Source organism: Telmatherina bonti (genome assembly GCF_933228915.1).
Source record: "Telmatherina bonti genome assembly, chromosome: 17".
Taxonomy (NCBI): domain Eukaryota; kingdom Metazoa; phylum Chordata; class Actinopteri; order Atheriniformes; family Telmatherinidae; genus Telmatherina; species Telmatherina bonti.
This window is the reverse complement of record NC_136615.1, coordinates 18,042,834-18,069,600: the sequence shown is the minus strand read 5'-3', so window position 1 is coordinate 18,069,600 and position 26,767 is coordinate 18,042,834. Positions and strand designations below refer to the sequence as shown.

At 38.4% G+C, this 26,767-nt stretch overlaps 1 protein-coding gene across 1 annotated transcript in view; it reads left to right on the top strand.

The window, feature by feature from the left end:
* pappaa (pregnancy-associated plasma protein A, pappalysin 1a) overlaps positions 1-26,767 on the top strand; it is a gene marked incomplete at both ends in the record, with an annotated part of 99,496 nt that overhangs the window by 31,127 nt on the left and 41,602 nt on the right. Inside the window, 4 exons of the mRNA XM_079257267.1 lie at positions 2,183-2,684; positions 10,892-11,020; positions 11,118-11,209; positions 15,998-16,194. Coding sequence (XP_079113393.1) covers positions 2,183-2,684; positions 10,892-11,020; positions 11,118-11,209; positions 15,998-16,194 — 920 coding nt within the window. The remainder of the gene's footprint in view (positions 1-2,182; positions 2,685-10,891; positions 11,021-11,117; positions 11,210-15,997; positions 16,195-26,767) is intronic.

Below are 26,767 nucleotides of genomic sequence, written 5' to 3'. Positions count from 1 at the left end.
CACTTCAAAAAATGTAATAAATTGTTCCTATTATGAACTTTTAGATTTTTCAATTCACTGTGATGTGTTAAGGCATTTAAACGAAAACACATTCATCACTGTGTTGGAGTTTACTGCTGCCAACAAAACCCAAACCAGTAGGAAACATTGCTAGGTTGTACCAGCTGTTACATAATTTTGGTCCTAAGTTCCTGTTGTCACTTCCAACTCATCTCATACTCTGAAGCCTTTTGCATTTTTTTTTTTTTTTGACAAGCAGCGATACTCAGCTGATTTCAAAATCACCCTAAAGAACGATCTCAAGATGTGATCCAAATAAAAAATTCAGGAACATCGGTAAAAATTAGCACAATTTTATTCTTTTTAAAGATATGCACCTATGTTACTGTCAGTCTCTGCAGTTGGTCATTTTTTTTTTTTTTTAATTCACTGACAATTTACATTATGTTGCACTCAGGCACACACTTGGCTTTGCCACCACAGAACAAAGCTAAAGGACCAACAACAGCACTAACACAGTTCAGAAGAGCCCATGCTATAAATATTCCTTAGACTGCCTCCAATTAGCTGCAAAATGCTGAAACATTCAGATCTATGTATGGATGTTTTAATGTAAAGTTTGTCAAAGCTTTACTCCACAAAAATCCACCAAAGCCACTACTTGTTATTGGACTCAAAGCAATACATTGCACACTTCAAGAACGATAAAATGGAGATGTTTGAAATCATGAACTTTGGTATGAAGTTTAAGATAAAGTCGATGCTTGACGCCCATTATTCAGTTCCTAGATTACTCTGCTCTCCGCACATATAGTGTGAAAAGCTCATATTCAAGGCTTGTGCCTTTATAGTTCACTCACCTTGATGCTTCTTTCGTCTGCAAGGAATGAATAAACAAGACAGGTTAGATATGAAAACAAGAGATTTATTTTTGGGACATCTTGTGTCGAATGATATAAAAACCCGCTTTTTTATCCTTTCATAGTAAGTTTTGACAACTGGTCCCAGGTGGGTCTTTCTTCTATGAGGAAGTGTACACACAAATCAATGTGCTTTTGATACTTATTCAACTCCCTTACTCAGAATAATTGAATTGTCAGTCATAGATACATCCCTGCTTGGCTGTAATACAGTTTATTTCGCCTTGAGTTACACAATGGATGACACACCTACTATGTCTCCTTCTAAATCTCCAACATTAACAACAGTGCCAGAGCAGGAATGAAGCCCATCATGACAGCTGACATTACAAAATATTTTCAGTGGCCACAGCTTCTTTGCCTGCGAACTCGATGAAAATTTACTAAGAAAGCCAGGTCTGCGTAAACCGAACAAAGCCAAACTCCTGGAGCACCTTAGTTCTTTCTCTTCCAGCCTTCCTGCTTTTGCCTTCTCTTCTCGTTTTCCCTAACTCCCTTTCTCTTTCTTTAATTCACCTTCACTCTGGCCACACACACTCTTACAGTACAATAATAAATGTGTTGAGATAATGTGGCTTGGAAACCATATTCAGTCCTCACTTGATTAAACACTGGAATTTTGCACGGTGCCCAGAAATGAGGTTAGCAAATGGCTTCGTTGGTTGCCAGCTTGGAATTGCACAAAAGAAAACCAAGGGAGAACATAGTGTCTGCCGCTTGCTGGCTTCTAAAAGTGCTTGATGAATGTTAGTGTACGTCACTTGGGATAATGCGAGTTTGCTGTGTGTGGACTCCAAATATGGCTGGAGTGTGACTGTTTGAGGTTGTAATGACTGGGCTGAAGTGAGAACCCTTAACAGGGCCTCTCTCAAAAGGTACACACCTCAGCTCTGCCTTTCCTCTGCAGATGGACTCACAATGAACCCTCAGTTTCACCTCAACCTTGATGTCGCAAGGCCTGCAGATACACCAGAAAACATCTCTGTATCTGCCAGTGGTCATAAACATGCCATTAGCATTTGAAATTTAGCATAAAAACCATCTTGCATGTAAAATAAAACAAATAAATAAAAAACAAATCGCAATTTCCCAATGAATCCAACTGCAGCATGTTTTGTTGTAATCATCACACATCTTTAATGTCATTCAACGGTGATGACTCAAATGTAGGAACTGGCTGAAATGATGTTCAAATGGTTGTGATTTTTTTTCAAGCCTGTGTGTTGTTTACATACTGTCTGTTTTGTAATCTTATCCCACAGGCCCTCCAGATGTGGAGCAGGCATGTGAACCAAGTGTGCGCACGTGGAGTCCCAATGCAGGAATTGAGCAGGGTGTTGTTGGCCTGTCGGAGTGTCCTGACCAGGGCTGCATGCTTCAACTAGAGTTCCCCTACCCGCTGGTACCTGACTCCTTGACCGTGTGGGTCACATTTTTCAGCCCCGAGGAAACGGCGCTCCCTGCTATCCATAACATCTTGCTACTGACTGTTGGCGGGGGCAACATTTCACTGGGCCCCAGTAATGTTTTTTGTGACACCCCACTAACTCTGAAGCTGGATGTTGAAGAGGAGGTGTACGGGGTACAGTTTTACACTATGGAGCAACACCTGGAGATTGACGCCACTCTCTTGGCCTCCAAGCCAGACTGCATGCTTTGCCGGCATTGCCAGCCACTGCGCTACCGCCTGTTGCGGCAACCGGCCTTCACCCATGCACCTCATGGCCTGGTCCTAAGTGACCCTGTCCGCCAATATACAGACAGGTAAGCCACTTAATCAGCTCCATAAACTCAGTGTATTCTCCCTTACATACCTTTGAGAAATAACCAATCTGAGTTTTTTCCTTGTAAAATGTAAAAGCCATGCAGTTTACTAGGACAAGTGTTTTCCAACAGTGTGTTTACTCCTGTAATAAAGAACTGCTGAGAGGGTTAGGCTTTCTGGTTTAACGTGAGGTAATTGGCGTTTTTAGGACATGCCAGTAAACTGTGTTTATTTATCTGTGGAAACCATCCACAAAAATATGTCCATGTTATACCAGATATCCTTTCCAATACCCCCTGGACCCTTAGAAAGCCACTGCTGCTGCTACAGTTTCAAATCTGTTGCCCAACATTTGTTTCCTAAGTCACAGGTCAGTTGTTGCCCACATTTGTTTTTTCCTATGTTCCATGAAGCAAGGGCAAATAGATGACTCGTTGAAGGTATTATCTGCACACTGTGGTGAGAATTTAGTGTTTTGCTTACATGGAATGTGCTGACTTGATGAAATTGTGCTATACATGGCACTGCTGCATGTTATACCATCCCACTATCTCTCTGTCTGTGTGGTTCACATGAGAAGGAAATTGCAAGATAAGAGGTGAAAAGGTGTGTTTGTTTGTTATGTAAGATGGAGTGATGACTTTTAAATTCCATAATGCATCTGTGCACAACTTCCTGGTTGAATGGCAGGATCTGTGGAAGGGTGCCTACAGTAGGGATGTATTTATTTGGAGGTTTTGGCACACTTCAGTGGCTATTGATGTACTGTAGGTAGTTTTACTGCTGTGGTATATTTCACTAGCTGTGGTTGCATTCCAGTGGTGGTGGTCAGTGGCAGTGGCTGTCTATTTCTTTTTCTTCTAAGACCATTTACAATTTTTTCTATGTTAGATGTCAAAGAATTTAAGTAAAAAAAAACAAACCAAAGCAAAAAAAACTGTTTCATTTTCAACCATTCATTTAAAAATTAAGTGTACTTTTTCTTAAACCATTTAGCTCACACAGTCACCCTTTCCAAAGGCCCCCAAAGCAAACACAATTTCTAAAATGAATTATAAGTGGGTAAAAACAAACAAATGTGAGAAAATAACTTAAAAGGACATTTAAATTGTTTTGCGTCACTCTCATTATCTTTGATATCTATCTTATGATGTTGATCCAGGGGCACTGGCAGTGTCTGAAATCTGGGGACTGTTTGCGTATCATGCTATCATTCAAACCGATTAAGTGAAATGAAAACAGGCTCCACTCCACTGAACTACTATGTAATTATTCAACAAATATTTTTCTAAGCGAAAAGATAAGTCAAGCTAGTCAGAGATCTCTCAAAGATGTTATATTCTGTGATGTAAATTCACCCAGATGTTTTAAGTCTGCCACAAATCCAATATAAAGTGCCCTGTTTGATCGCTGGGGTCCAGCTGCTAAAAAGCTTTTGTTGACCACACAGAAAGTTCTTCTTGCAGTTTGTTACCAGGGGGTTGGATAGAGAGGGTGTGGGATGGGTGTGATTGACCTCTTGCTGTCAGGCCACTGGCCTTCATCTGAGCTGGGGCAAACAACAAGAAGAATGGTTGACATCTTGGCTCATTTGGCTCCATCCATGAGTGGTGGTTTGTTTGGAATGGCTAACGGCTGGGAGGTCAGGGTGACAGAGTAAATTATGGTGGAGAATAAGAAGGCTGAAGAGGAGACACAGGGTGGGAGGTTGTATCAGTTGGGGGTAAATTATTACTTGGCTTGGGAAGGGGATGGGGGTGGGTGGCAGTGGGTGATGAAGGAGACATTAGGGGGTCAAGAAAGTATGAAGCAAGACCTCCCAGGCAAAAGAGGACAGCTCCCAGAACATCACTAGTATCTCACACACCACCCCAGAATCAGACTCCAGGTACACCATTTTAGGTACACCATGTCTTCAAACAAAATCATCTGAATTAAGTCCCTTTTTTTTTTTTTTTTTGCTTTGCTGGCTAAGTAACTAGAAATGAAACCAGTATGTTCCAAAAGAAGTTATTGTGGCAGGATGGAACAATTGATTTAATCACGCTTCCCTCACAATGTTTTGGTGACGGAACTGGGGGGAGGGGCTGTATCTCACAGTTTTGGATCTAATGACATGAGAAACTAACCAAGTAACTAAGTAAAGTTTCATTTTCTTCTTCAATCTTTCTGTTTGCATTCATTGCACTACAACGACTGCCACTTTTGGTATATAAAAATGACTGCTCCATGTGGATTCCTTTTCAGACGGACAGCAATGAAATCTGTGGCACGTTGCAAGTGTCAATAATAAAGGGACTTGTACGGTCATCTGCCATCATTGTCAACACTCAGTGATTAACTTTAAAAAATGACAGCTTCCAAAATGTTAAAAGCACTATTAGTTTTTGTGGGTTAAGCATTTTCACTGTGGGGAAAAAATTTATTTACACATTACACATTAGCCTGGTGAATACACTTGTAAAGGCAGAGACATGCATAAATGAGCACAGAAGCACATTGATGCTTTTCGTGCTCTCAGAGGCTGGCGCGTTTGTCTGCAAATGCCTTTATGTGTAATCACCTGGCACTATCAAAATACATTTGAAAGGCATATTTTGGGACCTGACTTAGAGCTGAGCTAAGATAAAACCTCTATCCCCACAGGGGCTTTGAGAAGAATGTCTGGATGAACAAAGAAGCACTAATGATGAAATCTTATCATATAACACTGTGACTGACTGGAGTAAGGTCTTTTGTACAATAAATTTGGAATCAAATCAGTAACAAGTTTTATATATTCAGTTATAATTGGTAGTTGAATGGGTTCTGAATGCTATCTATTGCATGCGTTTCAAATAATGATACCACATCAGACGTGACATATATCCTTTCACCTTTGTATTGCATATTAATGTGTCTGTCATTAACAATACTGCTCTCTAAATTGTTCTACACATCAAGATCGATGGGAGGGAGAGATCATAGGCTTGTATTACATCTGCACGGCTTGCTCAGTTTCATTCCTCCCTGCTGCCAATGGCAGCACTTAACATGACCAGTTGGAGTGAGGTCAGGGGGAATCAAGCATGCACCTAATTGGGAACAGGTTGAAAGCCAAATTTAAACAGTTGTTATCACACTTTGAGATGCAGGACTATTGACCCTTCAGAACCAAAGGTACACTGTGACACCCAACTGTGGAAAATATGTTCAGCCCGGTGCAGAAAGTGGAAACACAAGCTGTGGAGTGGATATGTTTTCTCTTGGAGTTTGGATGCACATGCCAGAGAAGACTTAAACCTGCTAAATACTCTACGAGAAGCAAGTTGTTTTTTTTTTCTTGTTCTCAACGCCTAGCGAAGAAAATGACACCATGTTTTTCTTGTGAACATGATCGAAGACAGTTCTGTACACATTGGGGTGGCAGAACTATTTCTTTTGTGGGGCTCTGAGAAGAATAGTGTGATTGGCTGGACATTTGAGATGGGCGTAGGTTAACATGGAAAAGCATGAAGCAGAAAGTTGCTGCTTCTGCATTTTTACTGATGCAGGTAAAGGGGATTGTTTTGATGAATCAGCTGATCACGGTAGCAACAAAGTTTTTACAACATCTGGTGTTTAAACACACGGACCCAGCTGCGTGCACAACCCACCGTTCAATGGGCAAAGTTCCTCCTTAAATATGAAATAACAAGGGTCATTGCACATAAAAGCAGTGATTCCTGCCTCATTGCAGATGAAGCAGGAAGATGAATAGGGTATGAATGGACCAGACGATACAGGTTTTTTTTCTTGTTCATTTGGCCTCAAGAGCAAGAACAAAGTTGTTGCTTCTCGTGGCGTACATTACAAGATTTAGAACAAAGACTTACTTTTCATTAAGGTTCAATAAAAGCATCAAAGTTGCCTCTCTGACCTAAGCAGGAGCTGATTTATGAGACTATTGCATCTGAGCCCATGACTTCTCGGTGTTGGCTTGGGAAGTAACTGAGGATGGAATACTTTCCTGCTTTTGTCGTGTTAAATGGCTGATGTTTCTGAAAGAGAGGAAATTACTTTTAGTGGCAGGACACTTAAAACTGCCGAGACTGATCTGAGGCTTTAATAGCTTTTTGCAGTGGAAAGTTGTGGGATATAGTAATGTCAGAGACATCATTTGCATTAAGCCAACCTTGATGGTGAATACATCCTTAACATTAATTCTTGAAACCATAAAGGAGTAATAAATCATTCAACTTAACTTCCCCCTGAAGTCCTTTTGACTTAATATGGCTGCACATCAATGGTGAACCCCATTATTCCCAAATGTGAGAGACATTTGAAGGACAGGAAAATGAAAACAGGCAAGTAAAGCAGTCATTTCTCTGATGTCTGGTCAGCAAATCACCAGTATCCATACAGTTTCAATAACATACTGAACATTGCTGCATGCAAAACAGTGCAGGGATTTATCTTACCACTGATCAGCTTTGATAATTCTGTTGATTTAATTCCAAAACACCAGTGATGAGACAAATCCTTAAAAAAAAAAAAAAAAAAAAAAAAAAAAAAAAAAGCACATCCATAGTGTTCTTAAAATCTTTATAGAAGAAACCCACAGAAGTGAGCTATCCAATGAGTCTGAGGCATTGTCCACACGTAGCAGTGTATCTCACAAAACAAAAATATTTTTCTCTGACTTGGCTTGTCATCCACACCAAAACGCAGATTTATGCACTTAAAAACGATGGTTTTAAAAACCTCCAAACAAAGTGAAGATTTGCAACTTCTCTGTTTGCACATCTGCTTAAGGACACATATAACCGGAGGGTTTTGGGGTTTTAAATGAGACCGTCTGTGACAGAAAATGCCATGGCATGTCATGTGTGACCCTTGTTTATGTAACCGAGGGTCTTGTTCATGCACCTATACTTTTATATAATATAGAACAAGAACACAAAGAAGTTCTGCGGAACTGGCACAGCCGCTGTCTTTTATTATTAGTCAGCACTGTCACACTTTCACAAACAACACAACTGGCCTTTTCAAAATAAAACCGAAGGCACACCGCTTACTGAAAAACATTAACTCTTTTACATTCAGAACAGCATGGACGTACTCTAAACTGGGATGCTATCTCTCGTGTGTTTGTTTTTAAAAGCTCCAATAGCGCTCCACATAAACTACCAATGGCAAAGGATTACATTTAGAACAATTATTTCCCACTACCTAACCACATCACATTGGAGGCATTTCATGTTTTGTGGAAGTGACGTCGTCAGATGGAAGGTTATTCTGATTAGATAGGATTAGGAAAGCTACTGCCACCTAATGGTTTGATATTCTTATGAATGTGCTTAACAACGCAGTTATGCAGATATTGTGGATGGATTTGTTTTTGAAAAACAAGGTTGTGTGGACTAAATTTTTTCACTGGCCTGAGGGGGGGAGATATTTGGTTTTACAAAAACTCGACTTCGTGTGGACAAGGCCTGATACAACACCTGAGGGTCCTGGCCAATCAGCAGCAGTATGCAATGTTTAGCCACTATACATGTACGGATGTGCAGCTTCATAGGTTAATAACGACAAATAATAACTGTCTGGAGGAAAAGTGATATTCTCACTTCTACAAACTGAGTGTGCTGACCCTGTCTGCTATACAGGTAAGATAATAACTGTTCATAACTATTTCACACAACCACAACTAAAAAGGTAGATAAAAAATATTTACATGCTTAAATATGTATCCAATGTCTGCTCAAAATACCATCTGTTTCACTCTTTTCTTCATTTATTTTGTGTTGGTTCTACGTAGAGTTTCTCAAAGTTTGACTTTTTCAGGGACTATACTTATTCAATCAGTGGGAGCACGTCTGAATGTAACTGGAGTTGCACCAGCAAGAGCCAACATCTTCAGAACAGGACATACTGTTGTACGTAAGAGAATCATTTAGTGTAGATAAAGTCAAGAAATAGCTTTTGTGAGTTGGTCTTTGGGTACATTGGTTTTGAGATGGGAAACAACACGGCAAACTTTTGGGAGTTGGGAATAAGAGAAAACAAGAAATTAAAATGGAGAAGAACAGTAACTATTGGCCAAATTGGAGAATATCCTCTTCCACTGTAAATTCTTTAAATGAATCAAAGGAAAAAGAACATATAATGCATATAAGCAAACTCACACACATATTGCTAATTCCAGACTGTCTCAAGTGTGCAGTGTATTTGCACATGGTTTTGAAAAAAAAAACCCCAAAACATCCATCCTTCTGTTAAACATGTGTTTGAAAAGTTTCTGGTTTTCTCAGTCATTAGTAATCAAACGTGCTGACTTAGATATTGTCAAAGGTTTTGGCTCTTCAGAAAATCACTCAAAGGCTTCTTGGGTTTAATTGCTGATTTTGGCCAGGGGTTTGTTGGGCCAGAGTAAGTTGGCAAGTGTGTTTGCTCCTGGTGGTGTATTGCATTCACATTGGGGATTGAATGGCAGTATTTGGAATTGTGGTTTTAGCCTGTGTGATTTTGTTTAGGTTTAGGGCCATACTTGGCAAGTACTTTGCTGTGTTTGCCGACACTTAATGATATGGATGGAATGGTGTCTGCATCCATGTGTGTTCATATACCAATGTGTGTATTATGTCCCAGTATGTGTGAAAGGTTAGGTATAATGCATAGATTTATCATAGACTATATTTTTTGCTGTATGTACAGCAGCACAGTAGTGTAGTGGTTAGCACTGTGGCCTCACAGCAAGAAGGTGGGTCGGTGGTTTGATGCTGGGCTGGGGGGGGTTGAACACTGTGCAGTTTGCATGTTCTCCCTTTGTATGTCTGGGTCTCTGGCTTACAACTACCCACAAGACATGCGTGTTATGCTAATTGCTATGGTTTTATGGCTTCTCATATGTAAGTCACTTCAGAGAACAGCGTTTGCCAAATGAGCGTAGAATTGTTGTTCGTGTCTGCAAAAGTCTTTCCTGACTGTCACTATTGTGAAAACATTTGTGAGTTTTCCTAAAATCATTCCAATGATAGTTGATGGTTCACATGAAATAATCAGTTTCTAACTCACAACACACAACACACATCATCATAGCAAACTTTATCAGAGAGCATCTGCACACACATACACAGAGACAGTTACATCTCCATCAGTTCAAAGGAAATGACACTAACTCACATTATTTTGCATCCTAAACCCAAACTTACCATACCTTCCACCAAATATTCACATTTGATTTAACTGGATATATGTAAATTGGATTTGTGTTTGTCCCCAAAAGGAAGTCAAATTCCCACAATGTGACCATGGAGACTAGTTTATGATGCCACAACAGGAGCAAGATGAGTACTCACATGCAACCAAAACATAAGGAAAATAAGACCCATAACCATTAAAAGACCAATCATACTGAAATCTGTAAACAATGTGCGTTCACATGAGGGTGTTTATGTGATTTCAGTAAGAAACAACCAACCTGTCTGAGCCTTTTGCTTGTACTTGTTTTGGACAATTAAAGCAGATGATTTGATGTGCAGGAAGATTGATTGTTATTAGGAATCATATAAAACTAGACCACAATCTGAACTAATTAACATAAAAGTAAAACATTAAGGCAAAGAAAAGAAAATAAACAGTTTCCCATAATAAATCCAGAGTTGTTGTCATCAAAGCAGGCTTTGACTTGCCACTTTAGTTGTTTCCTTGTGTTTTGTCCCTTTTATTCGTTGCTTTGCTTGTGACTCTGGTTTCTCATTTTCTACATTGATTTTTCTTTTTGCGTATGGTTTTGATTTTCCTTTTTTTCTGTTTTTTTTTTCTTTTTTTTTTTTCCTTTCTGACTTTATTTTTCAGACTTCCTTAGTATGGTGACTCAAGAAACCATTGTGAAGACTTAAACCAGCAAAGTGAATAGTCCACTGGCAACTCTCCTCTCTGATGTGTATTCATCACAATGGCTCCTTGACATCACTTTGATAAGGAAACAAAACAAAGATGAGCAATATGTGGGTATAAACAGTCATATTAACAGTCAACCAGAGAGTAGATGTGTGAAATGACAATGTGTGTGCTGGAGATGTCAAATAAACAACATGCACACAGCAGCAAAGAAAGCAGTGGTGCCATCGATCCATTCACCACAGGCCTGGTCTTTTTCTCAGTGTAGGATCTTTTCTCCTTTATTAATGTTTGATTACCCAGAAATATGAACTTGTCTTGATTTTTGTTACTTTCCATGTAGGGATGTGGTACCACATGTTGTCTATACCTACCAAATTCAAACCATTTCCACCCGGAGTGAGAGTGAGCCCTCTCCACCACTGGTACATGAACTCGGTGCGCCCTACTGTGGGGATGGACGCATCCAGAGGTAGTTGGCACAAACACACAGGTTCCCATAAGGTATAAGTACGTTTTTCAGAGCTTCATTGTGTATGCTTTCTAAGTACTGTCTCCTTTGATTTTAGTTCCAAAGGAGAAGAATGTGATGATATGAACTCTATGAATGGAGATGGCTGCTCCAGTCGGTGCAGGAAAGAGCCTTTCTTCAACTGCGTTGGTGAGTGATACGAACAAAGCTGTTACCAAATTTCTAACAGCAATATTTTCAGTCACTGCTCCGTGTCTCTCATTTGTTGTGAGGGAGAAAACGGAAAGCACCTCAGAGAGCTAGTTTATCTCAAGTCCATCTTTGAGCAACATCCTGTATTTAACCCCTGACTTTTGAAATGGATCTGGTTTGCTTCCATCAGAGGGAGGCGGTTTGCTGTATGCTGCACCAGTAGCTGTGAATGACTGAATGTAGCGTACAGATTACTGATTACACATTCAATTTTGGGATTTTTTGTCTTTTCTGCTCTGTAGATGTGAAATTTTAAAAGGCCAAAAAAATAAAAACATCTTTGCAGTCAGACATGGACTGAGAACCCTACGATCAGCTGGAATCTCATGTGATGTGACAGTGAAAAGCTGTAAAGTGCTTATGCTTACAGTTAATGAGCTCCAGCCGTTATCCTAAGTGACACCATTATGGAAGGCATTCCTACAGGGACAGAAGGTTTTTGATAAACTTACTTCTTATGTCCTCAGTTGTGCTATCCCGTTTAGCACCTATCATAAGAGTGTTTGTTACGTGTGTGTTAAGTCATACTGATTCTAATCAGATCTGATTATTTTAGAAATCATGGTCTGAGGCATAAAGGAAACACTGGCTATTATTTATAAACGCCAAAGCTGATTTTTATTCTTTGATTATTTACATTTGATAACTATCTCTATTTATTTGAGACCAAATATGGAAGTGGAGTTCAAAAGAATTAAAGAAGATGAGGGAAAATAAAAAAGCAGGAGCCATAAGTGGGGAACTTTTCTTCATGTTATTGATACTCTGTCCTCAGTTGGTGTGTGTGCCTCTGGAACACGATTCTTTAGAAACTAAATTTGATTAAATCCTGATTTTATCATTGGAGCATCTTCTAACAAAAACCCATTTTGTTACTTTAACCCTCCAATGCATAAATTATTTAATGCATGTGATAATTTAGTTCTACAGACAAGTACAGAGGCACTTTTCTGAGGTAAAATTGGTAATTAGATTCTATCTATCTATCTATCTATCTATCTATCTATCTATCTATCTATCTATCTATCTATCTATCTATCTATCTATCTATCTATCTATCTATCTATCTATCTATCTATCTATCTATCTATCTATCTATCTATCTATCTATCTATTAAAAATGACCTTGTTCAGATGCAATGATGTAGATTTTGTAAGTTTCATTCATGTTTGTTGAAATCTTCATGTCTCTACCGTATGGCTGCAGGAAAAAGTTAGCATAGCATAATGTGGAAGAGAAACAAACTGGGTAAAGTTTCGTGCAACATTGTTGGTCCAGAAATCTGTCAAATGGTGTGACATGGATGTACATAAATTATTTTTAATTAGAAAAATGGTTCTGGGTTCACCAAAGACACAGATGCATTGAAAAGATCATTTTAATGAAGTATGAGAGGGCATGTTTTCTCGTGGGCACCATTACTTCTGAAACTGAATCAGCACATTTAGTTTAAATCTCTTTGTACCTTTAAACTGACACTGTTCAGGTACTGAATCAGCAAACTAGTCTGCATTCACACTGATTTATACCAGAACCAAAGCAGAATGACTCTGGTGTGCAGAAGCAAAATGATGGCCATTTCAATATTGCTCCTACTTTGGAAAACTTATTGACTATTAGATCTGGCTTTTGGGTGAACCAAGCCATCCATGTCTGAAGAGGGGCTGGAGGCCGAAACATTACAGCAAAATAAATCTCTAAGGAGCAGCTTCTGCTGTGCGGACTTTACTTATTTTATCTCATGTCACTTTTTGGTCCATCACCCATCATTACTCATCTATGATGTGCGTGTTTTTGTTACTTGTTCTGGCATGAACCCACCCTTTGCCATCTGATGACGTCAAAGTTTGCAATGAAAAGCCATTTCTTCAATTTCAATTTAGAAACTACTTTTCAGTTTTCAAACCAACGTTTTAATAATTTTTTTAAATAGTACAATTTTTTTCTCTTAATGTGCGACAGCACAAATTGATGATCTGGCACAATCACATGCCCTGGTGGTATGACAGCATTATTTATGCCACTGTTCAGTTTTATGACTTTTTTTTCTTTCCTTTTTTTTTCTTTTATTAAACACGACTTTATGTGCTCAAATTGACAATCCAGCCCTGTTTTTATGATTGAAATGTGTCAATTATGGTGAGAAACTAGCATAATTGTAAAGAAAAAAAAAGCACATTAACTCAGGCCAAAATCCTGTGGTGGTTGGAACCCTCACAGTAAAGAAAAAAAAAGCACATTAACTCAGGCCAAAATCCTGTGGTGGTTGGAACCCTTTTTTGCCTTGTGTTTAAGGTTTTGCATTATGTTGATATAATGAAAATGATGCTGATGAAGTGCCTTTGTGATTGAACAGATTTTACATCTGTGTGTGCATCTCATTTCACTGTACTTCAACAAGGGCATGGATTTCTTACAGTAATAAAACACCAGAGGATGTAATAATCGCTTTGACCTCTCGCATGTAAAAATCTGGAATTTATTATATTCAAAAGATTGAGCGTAATCTTATTTTAAACAGTTACAGTAAGTGAACGTCCTCTCCTACTGTAAGTTAGTTGTTTCATTTCATGAACAGATGAATGGTTTCCTGTCCCGTCTCCTTGCTGGCTGACAATCTACACCCCTCCCCCCCCCCATCACCCCCATCCACCTCATTTACCCCTCCTCATTTACCATGGCGTATATTTGTGCATTTGTCGAACAGACGTGCATGGACACGCATGCATGGGCTTTGCTGCAGTGGTCACTTAATCCCTGCAAGATTGCTGGATGACTACATCGGCTGTGCTGTTTTTCCACCAACTGCAGCTCTCTTGGATGTCTGGAAGTGTTTGCATGTGTGTTTGTGAGTGTGTCTGACATAGCTGACGTTTTGAGCAGAAATCTGACACTATAATGAGAGGACCTTGTGTCCATCTGTCTGGATGTGCAAGAGAGTGACTGCATGTCATGTTGTTGGAAAGAGAAAGAGAGAGCTGGATGAAGAATTGGCACTGAGTATCCAAATCTAAGATGCAACAGTATGGATTAGCTTGAATAAGCTTTTCGTGGCTGTGGTGAAATCTATCTGGAGGTGATGAAAGTTGAAATCTTAGTGAGTGTAAGAAAGGCTCCATGCCATGACAAACACAGGTGTATGAGTAGCATAAACGGAATTCTATTTGATTTACTTAAGCCATGGTTATGTAGTTCAGCTGTCACCAAAAGCAATGGTTCCCAACCTATCTTCCCTGAGGACCCCCTTCATGCAACTATCAAAAAGCTGTGGACACCCCGCCATATTAAAACATTGCTTGGTTTTATGCTTTTATTTGCTAGTTTCTCACCATAATTGACTCATTCTGACTGAGTAATTATCAACATACAGAATTACTTTTTTTCCCCTTCAAAATCAGAACGAATCATCTGCACTGTAACATTCTCAGGCATGTCTTATTAATGAAAGGGTGCAGTGTTAGTGTTGTAGGGTTCTCAGAACACTGTTTCCATTTGAATGGAAAACCCAAATGATAAGAAAAAATATACCTCAACTTGTCTCTGTTGACATGACCTTAATATAAATCACTCTGGCGCTGAAAGGTCAATACCTCAAAGACCTATGGTGCTCTTTGGGGTTTCTTTTGCGGGTCCGGGGACTCCAAATTGGAAACCACTGATCTAAAGAAGAGTTTTCAGGTTAGATTTAGCTATTCTCTCTTTAAATTTTTCCCCACTGTCTCAAATATAGAGATACATCTTAAAAATGAAACAAAACAAAAGCTTTTCCTGTCAGTCATTGTCTTTCTCCCTCTTACTGCAGGTCTCTCTTCTCTGCTGATTCATGCAATGATCTCCTCATTCTTACATTATTTTTTTCTATTGATATCCAAGACAAATGATGTATCAGTGCCCTTCCTAATCACATTAATCCTTTCATTTCTTACATTCTCTTTAGCTTACACTCTACCGATTTTTCCTGCGCCTTTCACCAGACACTGTTTAAACTTCCTCTTGTCTTAGTCTCCGTTCTTCCCTTTCGTGCTTGCCTCTATTCCTGCTGAGTGAGTGGCGGGAGCCTGTTCTATATACCCCCTCAGTAGCCCCTCGTTTTACCGTTGCCAGAGCACAGAACTGACTAGAGCTTTTGGCTGTGCTGGGGATGGCTGGAATTTCGAGGAGGAGGCCCCGGCCAATTTGGCACAGAATGCCGACTTCCCCCCTAACTGGAACCCCACGGCTGATGCTGCTGTAGCTGAGAGCTTTCAGTTCCAGACCTTAACTCCGGGTGGGATGTCTGGAAAAAATACTGCTGTATCTTTCCCGACTTTGCCCCCCCCCCCCACTCCCCTTTTCTCTCTTGTCTCTGTTTGTCTGTCATGCTCTCATTAAATCATGCTCTCTCTCTTTCTGTCATACTTTCTTTTTGTGTATTTCTTTTTGACCTTAACATACCCTCGCATCCCTATGTATTCGTCAGATACACCCTCAACCCCCTCCTCTCTTTATAAGGTAATCTCGTGCTCTTGCAAAATAATGAAAAAAAAAAAAGGTTGAAAAGCTCTGACAAAGAATATTTATGAAAATGGATAAGAAAATGGGAGTGAATGTAGGGATGTGTTAAAACCCATCTGGATGCCAAATGAGATAGTGTTGGACAAGGAGTTGGGTGATAATTGAGAAACACTGGATTTCACTTTGCACTTCACAAATTACAACCTTTTTTGTCTTCTTCTGGATTGCAGAGGAGCCAAGCATGTGCTATTACTACGATGGGGACGGGGTGTGTGAGGACTTTGAGCGAGAGACGGGTGTGAGAGACTGTGGCCTCTACACACCCAGCGGTTTCTTGGACCAGTGGGCTTCTTTTGTCGAAGTTTCCCATGAAGAAAAGCCCTACTGCTCTGGCGAGGTGGCTGCTGGGTATCCCGCTGTTACCAAGGTCAGTTATTACATTAACAGTCCCGTTGAGATACATTACATCTATCACAGCTAAAGAAAAAAAAAATCATGATTTGAGTTTTGCATATCAGTGATTATCAAGCATTATTAGATTTCTTTTCAGATAACAATTAGTTAGCAGAGCAGCCCGTCTTTCCTGCTTAAAAATCAGCAAAATATTCTTTAATTCGTTGTTGATTTTGAAGTGTTATTCTTTTATTTGAAACTGTTTATAAACTCTGAGATATGCCTCATTTTTGCAGACAGTTGCAAAAGAGCTCCCTTTGCTGATCTGCCTGTCAAATAAGATCCAGAACTCTAATTTATTGTGTCTCAGGGGGGCGCAGAAGTTTGCTGCTCGCATTAAAGTAATGTTAATTGCCTTAATTGACAGCAGAAGAAGCCATTGATTCCACCAAAGCCCAGTGGATCCACTCATTCGTTGCTGTTGCAAAGCAGAAATGGGCAGATCACCCAAAACATCAGGCTGCAGTGAACAGGCACACACACATTCATATGCGTACACTCACGTCATATTTGCATCACTTTGCGTCATTACTTTGTCTACACTTATTTTCCCAGAAATTTAGAAGGAATCTTTTCTGGAAATACTCTGAACAAATTTTATTTGATACACACTTCACAAAACCAAAACATTAATTAAATCTGTATTGATAAAATCCATAGTTGGACACTTCATTGGACATGCAAACCCCACTGAGCTCCTCACACCAATCATCAAAGATCCGGCTGCATCCTAGCTACTTCATTTTAGCATGAAAAAGGAGAGAAACTGTTAGTACCAACCACTCAGTCTGTATAACTTAGTTTTAGAAACATCTATTAAAGTTTTAAAGTCTTGTAAAATCCAAAATTTTCTATGCTTGAAAATTTAAATGTATTTCAATAAGTGGCCCACAGAGGGCTACTATGTTTTTATTTGTGTATTGGCCCAACATTTAGTTCCTTTGCTGAATCTTTGTGTATTACGATGGTAAAGCTTCTCTCAGCATGTTTAGTAAAAATTTTGTCTGAAAAAAGAGTAAAAATTAAACTAAAATTTAAAAATTGATTTCTCAGATCTGATTCAGAATATGAGTGGACATGTCCAGCATCTACAGAAACACAGATTGTAGAATATACAATGTCCTATATGAAAACTTATGTCCTAGTCTGTTAATTTTGAGTACTTGTATCTGCTGATAAGTGTGCTGAAGGATGACTGCATACAGTTTACTATTATTTCAGGGTATACATTTGGTGGTTAAAAGGTTGATTTTGAATTTAGGAAATGCAGTTTAACTCTCAGCTTTGACCATTTGAACTTTACAGAGGCGAAGGAAGGGCCATTGACAATATTTAGCAATTACATCTTCAATGCCACTGCATACGTTTGTTGGCTAGCTAACATATGCAGACTTCTTGGTAGGGTGGTATTTAGTATCAAATAGTCTTTTGGATTGTGATAGTAATTTTGTGTTTACGAGATCAAGAAGTTGCAGATATTTTCATAATACAGAGGTTTGCAGAACAGTTACTGTCAAAGGATATGATTCTCATTTAAATAGACAAATTTCAGTGTCAACTACCTCCTTCACAAGCAGGTAGTGGCAACATATTTACTGTTTAGTTTTGGCCATGAGCAAAACAGTTCAGGTTCTTTTTAAATAATTCTTGTTCAGAAAACGGAAGCATGATGTCACTGAAATAAATTAGATAACCACAAGGTCCCAACATTTATTAATGTTTGCTGCATGTAATTGTAAACAATGTGTCTTATAAATAATGCATCCACCTCCTTGTGCTGAAACACCAAAAACAGGTGTGGTTAAAATGGTGTTTACTTAATTTTAATTGTTGTGTTCAGTCTCATGACTGTAAGTTTAATTTAACCTACATACTGGCGTGATAAACTAAGGAATGCAAATCTTGGTAAGCCTGAACTCTGTATTGCCAAATAATGCATCACCTTCCTTGTGCTGAAATACTAAGAGATAGGGTTGAAAAGATGTTTCCTAAATTCTAATGAGTCTATTTTCCTTCATCAGTGTGTGTTTTGTACTTCAGCCATTAAAACATGGCTACAAGTCTGGTCAACCATAAAAATCGACATTGCTACTTATATTGTTATTTTTTTAAGTAATATTTGACCGGCCAAAACATGATAATTCCAAAGTACTTTTTTCATCATTTTAATGGCCACGTTTACATCGAAGTTTTGATTCCTTTTTAATTCCGCATAAAAGTTAATTCTGCTGTAAACTTATAAGAAATGAGAATGTAAAAACCTAATTCTGAATGCAAAAGTCAATTTGGAATTAAACTTAATTCTGAAGTAAGTGGCTGGTTTAATCATATTTTAAATCCAAACTGATTAATTCCTCGATACTTAGTATCCTTTGTGGAAACCTTAGTTCCACTCTTAAGTTAAATCTGATCATTCTGTGCATGCTCCTCACCTTGTCCTGTCCCGATGATGCACATATTCCATGCGCTGTTTTGCCTCCTGTGTTCAGTAGTCTACTTTCCTTCTCCTTTTTAGCTGCTGAAAAAAGTGTAGTAGTATGCTCGTGTCCAGCTGGTGCTTCAAAATGATACTCAAAATAACATTGATATTGAATCTTATTGTGTAGTTTTCCATATTACAGCAAAAAAGATGACAAGCAGGAGGCAAATATTGTTCACTTTCGGTAGACAACCAATCAGAACCCTTCCCAACCCACCGATCTAAAGCAGAATAAGTAAGGACGTGTTTCCATGTAAAACTCCATTCAGAATGATTATTTCCATGTAAACTTGTAGGAGAACACTGTTAATTTGGAATTACTTATTCAAAAAAAAACAAAAAAAAAAAACAAAAAACATCTCGTAACCGTAACCATTGAGACATATAGCAGTGTGGTCAGGTTACATTTTTAGACTTGTCACAGGCTAATTTTACCACAACACCATGTTGTTGTTTAATCGAGCATAGCTGTTGAACCATAAAAGATAGAAACTTACTCTCTCCCCCCTCTCTTAATCGGGAGACTCCGGGCTTTCAGACGGTAGTTCCGACATCATTGTAGCCCATTCATAAGTGATACAGTGTTGTGTCAAAATAGGTGTTCCAATCAGAGCCTTTGTCTTTGGCACATGACACGTGTTTGTCCAATCAGAGCCGATGATGCCTCAGGAAACTCCTCCAAACAGTGTCAATCTCTTTGCATCTGTGTCATTAGCAGTCAGATAGCTAACTTCTGTATTTACAAGGCCAATAAATTATGAAAACAACAGCTTTTACGTACGCATACCATGCGTAATTGCTCAAACAAACATTTGCATTACTCAAGTAGTTTATTTCAACATAAACGACACGACAGGGTCGTAACAGATGTATAACTTGGTAACAGATACAGTGTGTACAGCTGACAGTGATTTCAGAAAGCTGCAGTGCTTCAGTCCCCTTCAGTACCTTTAGTCATGCTTCGAAATTATAATACTCTTTATTTCAAGCAAAGAAGCCTCATTTACATAGCAGTTAATGATATTTCAATTTAAAAAAAAAAAAAAAAGATAAAAAAAAACAAGGTATCGGACATTATAAGGCATTGAAAGGTGGTGTTTATTAGCATTTAAACAAACACAAAAAAAAGTCAGGTTTATTTCTCTAAAATACCCTTGGTCCCCAGAGGGTTAAATAAGGTGTCAAAACTATGCACGGAAAAGCACTTACACTTCTTGAATGAGCTAATAAAGCAAATTAAGAACATTATACTTAGTGGAGTAGCTCTAGATATTCCTAAAGCACAGATCTCAGTTAGTGTATAGCCAAAATATTTTTAAAAAACAACACTGATTGCGAATATGCCACTTCAGAAATTATTACAATGGCATGAGTATATTCTGCTTGCTTAGCAATACGCATTCACACAATGGACATGCAATTCTTAGCTGACATGCTGTTCTTATTATCTCACCAAGAACATTAAAATAAGTGTTGAGACGTTGTGGTTATTTCACGTCTCTCTGTGAAATCAGGTTGGAAACCCTGGAACTAATTGCTAAGTTATGTATTTCAACCATAGCATCAGTTTTACAGTTCAGTAAGGCGGGTTCTGCTATTCCATGCACTAAATATTGGTGCATTATGTTACCCTGAGTTCTAGTCCAATCCAGCTGGGAATTATGATTTTATGTCACGAAACAGTGTTTTTGATTTTGCTGTTCAAATGTGTAGTTCTTCACATATTAAATGTACTGATAGAAGTATCTGAACTAAACAGTGTTAGTCTTTCAAGCAAGATTTAGAGCTGAATTCATGTTATAATTATTTTACCAAGATTACTGTATGAGACCATGAAATCTTTAAAATCTGGTCCAAGAACTCTCTAGATATTGTTTCTCAGCAGTTGTGTTTTAGACCGTTTTTCATTTGACCCATTGGTAACGCTACATGTATGACCCAGTCCACTCACCTGTCCAGCGCTTATCCTTCCATTAACCTCAATCTAAATGTAGGCCAATGTTACACTTAGTCCCCACTGACAGATTTGCTTTATGGAAACTTGATTTTTGCCCTGAAAAGACAGGTTTGCATCATGTGACTGCAGGCTGCACATGAATGCAGCTTAATGTTCTCAAAAGATGTGTAATAGAAGTAACTGCACACATATTACAGACACACACAAGCTTCTGGTACATAGAAGTGCATTAGCCTCAATCCCATTTAATCCCCTTTTACTGCTATGAGTGGTGTAAGTCATGTTGTTGACATACTGTCCAAACTCTTACCAAACTTACCAAACTCTTGGTTAAACCAAGTATGCTGCAGTGTCTAGTTTGAAGGGTGACATCCACTGTTGAATTTTACATATCCTACAATCATATGAAAGTGGGCCTTTGTGTAAAAAAATATAAGAAATTGTACAACTTCATGGACAATGGTGTCTAGTCTAAAGGTACATGTGATGTTGGAAATTGTTGTTTTTAGAAGAGGTTCTTCCAACTGGTTATGATGCATTTTACAAGACCAGTGAGCTTATTACCCTTGAACAACTGTAGTCAGGTTTCAAACAGTGGTAGAGTAACTGACGCCATTTAAGGCATTTGATACTTATATGGCACCACTTCTGTTTGAGTAAAAAAATGTTAGTGTGCTCCAACAAACAATACTGCAGATGTTTTATTTTGTAAGGAGCGTGAGACACTGGTGGAATACGTCCACATAACCATAAAGAAAGGATTTCTGCTGTGAAGGACGGATTGTTCATACAAAAATCACTTTTTACCATAGATAACACACTGTTCCCCAAGGGTCAAACGTGATGAGATCATCTCATTACAAGGCCACTGAAACACAAGTGCTTGTGCATGTGTGGAAAATATGCAAACACAAAGTTAACTAAATGCACCGCTATCACCATCTCTCCCTGTCTAATCTGTGCTCCTTGGCATTCTCATATGTTCTGTCATCTATCCAGTCAGCTGTGAGTTAAAACTTTCAACGGAGCTCAACCAAAAGACTCATCTTCTAAATTAGACATGGACAATAGGTCTTATCAAAGGCTTTCTTCAGATTTAATAGATTCCCTGATCAGTCTGAGTGTGGTCGTATTCTTTCAGAATGCGTTTAAAAGAACAAAAAGGAAAACGGTTTCACTGCAACTTTCTGTGCACTGTCTTCAGACCAAATCAAAGTGTGCCATGAGCCACAGCAACCTCTACCTCTTCCCCCACTTGCCTTGTCTGCAAACAAAACATGGAAAGTGACCAAAACAATCTTGCCACTTTGTGAGACATACCAAAGTAACTTAAAATGTTTGCGTTGTTACATACAGAAGATTGCGCTTTGAGTCAAACTGTAGCCCCTTTAGCTTTCGCAGTTTATTAAATACAACTGTAGTTGTTTCAAGAGGTAATGCTGGATGCTGATTGTCTTCAGACGAACATTTCGTTTCGTTTTCTGCCATTTTGTTTTAAAACAACACAGTGCCATTGTTCGCTTGCTGCAGGCTTTTATAAGGTGGTAGGGCTGAGAGCTGTGGGAGGAAAGAGAAAGCAGTGATTCATGAACGCACATTAAAACATGGCCGGACCGGCTGGTAAACACGGTTCTAGAGATCGACAGAGATAGTTTGTGACGTCATGCTATGCGCCAGATAAAATGGCACGGCTAACTCTTTACATGGCAATTTTTTATTCCTTCAGTCCAGAAATAACAAATTTCTGCTTATTGGTCCTTTAAGACAAAGTTTTTTTTCAGTGAAAGAACATCTGGGAAGTCAGCAGTTCCTCACTGCATCGCAGTTGCTCGGATTAACTTTTATGCTAGCATGGTCCAACCAGTAGCCATCACACTGAATATAACAGCTTTGATTATAGTACACATCAAGGTAGAGCGACTTCTTTGTCCTGTTAGAACTCTAGTACATAGTTATGCAGCATCTTTTCTTGCAAATAGTTTGTTTCTGTATAGGGGTTCAAAATACTGTAGAAATTTATGACATAAAACAACCTTTTAAAGATGCACTTTTGGCATCACAATGTTGATTTCTTGTGTATGTTGACTAAAGCCATATCAAATATCCATGTCTTTAACCCTAATAGAATTGTCCCCGCAGTTTTGAGCAGATGTACACACACACACACACACACACACACACACACACACACACACACACACACACACACACACATTAATTCTGTATATCTTGCCTGTATGCTTACTTACACAGTTGGAAACACACATTGCACACATTGTGCAAAACTGTTGGCTTTTTGTTCTTTTTTTGTTCTTTTGAAAAACAAAGATGAGCTGAGATCTTCTTCCAGGCAGTTTTCCTAAATGATTTTGTAACTGCATACACATGGATATGTCAAACCTCCTGGAAGCTCAAGCCACAGATGGGGTTGGAAAAATGATTGTGAAGGTGAAGACCAGGCATGCTTGTGTCTCTGACTACTTGAAAATGCTATCTATTTTAAAGAAACTTTGAGTATCCAGCTATTTGGTATTTCAGTGACTATTTTAAATGGCAGCTGGCCCTTACTTTACCCAAAGAGAAGCCACTCTTCAGACATCTGGACCTTATTCTTGATCTGGAATTATTTGTTTAGTTTCTGTTCTGTCTTTTTTAAAATGTTGTGTTACTTTGTGGTTGTGTTAGCAATTTTTATCGATGACATAGACTGTTTGTATGTGGAAAGGAGTTTGAATGTCTGCTGAGATTTCATGTGATAGCATCTAAGAAATCCAAAGAAACTTTTGTGGAGACTTTGGTGTACCTTCAAAGAAAGGTCTTACACAAAGAGATGTGATGGTACCTTCAGGCGTTCTTGACTTATTTTCTGGACAAGTACACACTATTAAATATAATACACCTTGCCTATTAGATGTATTACTTCAAAAATAAGTTTACGTCTGGTAGCATATATTATGGAGTACACACTGAAAACAATTGGGGTGGGGATGGGCACTTAATTTTTTTTTTTTTTTTTTTAAGGTTTTAAATCTGGAAAAAAAAATTGAATGAATTTCCAAAAGAGTCTGCGCTACTTGTCTTCATTATAAATATATATATATATATAATATATGTGTGTGTGTGTATATATATATATATATATATATATGTGTGTGTATATATATATATATATATATATATATATATATATATATATATATATATATATATATATATATATATATATACATGTGTGTGTGTATATATATGTATATACATATTTTAATATTTTTAAAGAAATCAAAAATGTCTTGTCTTCTAAAAGTATACTTCATCCGATCATCCTAAGCCATCATGATTAATGGTTCTTTGACATAGCCGGGTTAAGATGAGCTGCTCTGGATAAGGGTAAAGCATAGTCAGCTTTGTCCATCTGTGAGCAACGTTTTTATTTCTGAATGATTGTGTCAGGAAAAGAGGAAGTGGCAAGCACCTCATCTCCTTCTGATCTAGTAAACAACTTTTGTATTGGCTTTGCGTATCAGTTCCGTTTGATGTCTAAAGACAGTGTTGATTCTTTGAGTGTGTGTGTGTGTGTGTGTGTGTGTGTGTGTGTGTTTGTCTATTTGAGGGAGAATGTGAGACGGGCAGCAGTGATAGGGATCTTCACGGATGCAAGAAAGTAACAATAGCTCTAGAAGGCAGTTATGGAGAAGATATCATGTCTGCACGAAATCTCAAATGCACATACTTGTGTGTGTGTGCAGGGATTATATATATATATATATATATATATATATATATATATATATATATATATATATATATATATATATATATATATACATATACTTTTATTTACATGCTACAGACTATCATAGTGGATTTTAAAAAAACAGTGTGCATCAGAAACTTGGGTTAATGATAATTCCAGGATGCATTTGTGCATAGGATATGAATATTTTCCCTAAACTTTTTATACATACTGGATGGAAGCCAAGGTGAAGGATGGGGGGAAGCCATAGTGCTGCTGAGGGAGGGTTCAGCAACATAAGCATAAATGGTGCATAAAGCCATAAATACATACTGCCTGCTTGTACACAATAAGTCAATGGCCTGATGTCTTCCTCACAGAATGTACATGTGCATGTGTTCTTTGCAAGAAAGACACGCAGTCATTTCTAGGGTGATGAAATGTGAATTCCATCATGCCTTAACACAATTATAAATCTATGAACAAAAGAATAATAAGAGCATTTTGAAAATGTTTGGGACGCTCAAACTAATGAAATGACGATAAATCCAACAAAGCAGCCAGCTCTAAAATGAGCACAAGTAAGCAAAAAAGAGGAAATTATATATATAGTGTATAGACAATTGTTTTAAGGATGTAGAATAATTAAAGAAAGTAAAATCACAAATGACAGATGGAATTCTAGAGGTCTAGTTGTGTGGAAATTAGGTCACCTGACTGTCTTTTTGCAATCGAAACAAAATCGATGGGTGAAATAAAATCATTGTGAAAGCAGAAAATCATTCCAAAACTATGTTTATGGCCCATACAGATGGTAAAATGTTCTCAAATGAGCAGCATGATGCAGTCAAATTACCATAAGGACATCAAGGAACACGTGAAGCTGTAAAGTCAAGACACATAAATGATCAGAAAAACTATCGATGTGACATTTGCTAGAATTTAAGGTCCTCCGTGTTTCCCTGATCAAGTTGACACAGTTACATAGCTATGGAGAAAAATGTGAACAAACACACACAGCATCTGTGCTGACTCCATATAGGATTATAGGGTAGGTCCATATGGGACTGAAATGTATTACTGCTGTCTTGGTGAAGCTGAACATAATGTTCCTCCACTACTTTACTGTGGAACATGGTGAGCCAGCTCAACGTGCTCCAGGGGAATTCGAGTAGAGAACTGGCTCTAGCCACTAACCTGTGTGTGTTTGTATATGTGTGTGTGTGTGTGTGTGTGTGTGTGTAGGCATGTTTTATTGTATACTTGTGGTCCAAAAAACCTGGAGTTCAATATGTCCATAGGATCCTATAGTTTTAAGGGGATCTGTTTGCTGGACTCTGCAAGTTTAAATTACTGTTAAAAGGTTAAGAATTTGTTGTTTGGGATTGGGGTCAGAATTAGGTTATTCATTCCTACTTTATAGTTAAAGTGCTACATAATGCATCCTTTCAGTGGCAGACTTCCAAAAAGTCTGAGTACAAGGATGTATATGCATACACAGTGCACGACCACCATCAACATTGTTCAACCCCCACTCTCTTGAATTCCCCTTGCAATAGGGGTTAAATAATTTGGTGGTGAATATATGTTTACAACCACCTTGCCTTTACATGAGTTGGTGAATTTGCAATTGAGGTGTGTGTGGATTTGCATTCAAACCTGAACCTAAAACAGCAAACCAGGTGATTTCTCCAGAGAGATCTGCTGCCCAAGCAATCTCTGATGCAACTCCTAAGCATCCTTGGAGAACACTAACCTTTAATTATACATAAGCAACAGAAGGGATAGCAGTTTAGTCCTCTCATGCTGCAAGAGGTCAGCTATATGTAAAATCCACCCATCTTGGGATATAAAACAAAGATATATGCACGAGGACTGAACTGAATACTACTTTCATGTTTAGCTTTGAGGGGAAAGATGAAGGAGGAAGAGAAGCACCGCAAAAGAAATGATCCGGACTTGTAAAACGAGGAAACAACAACTGTCCCAATTCCAAAGATGCAGAAAGTGTGTGTTTATGTGCTTGAGTTGAAGACACATGCATTTTGTATACATGCAACCCGGAGGATACATGCACGTTTAGACATGTTTCCCTATCAATATTCTTGCAAAAAATGTACATGAGAAACCTGTACACATGATGAAACTCTCTCACACATGCTGAGAGAAGCTCAGAAAAACAAAACCTCATACAGTAGCAGAGCCTTTGCTTTCAAGAGTGCAGGAAAGCCAGCTTGTCTGGCACTTTCTCTCCCACCAGCATTCCCCTCAAACCGCACAGTCCTCGTCAGGCACAGAGCCACTGACATAAGCGTGTGGTTTAGTTAAAAGGAGACCTCAGGGATAGCGTTTAGTTTTCTCTTTTACTTTTCCCCTTT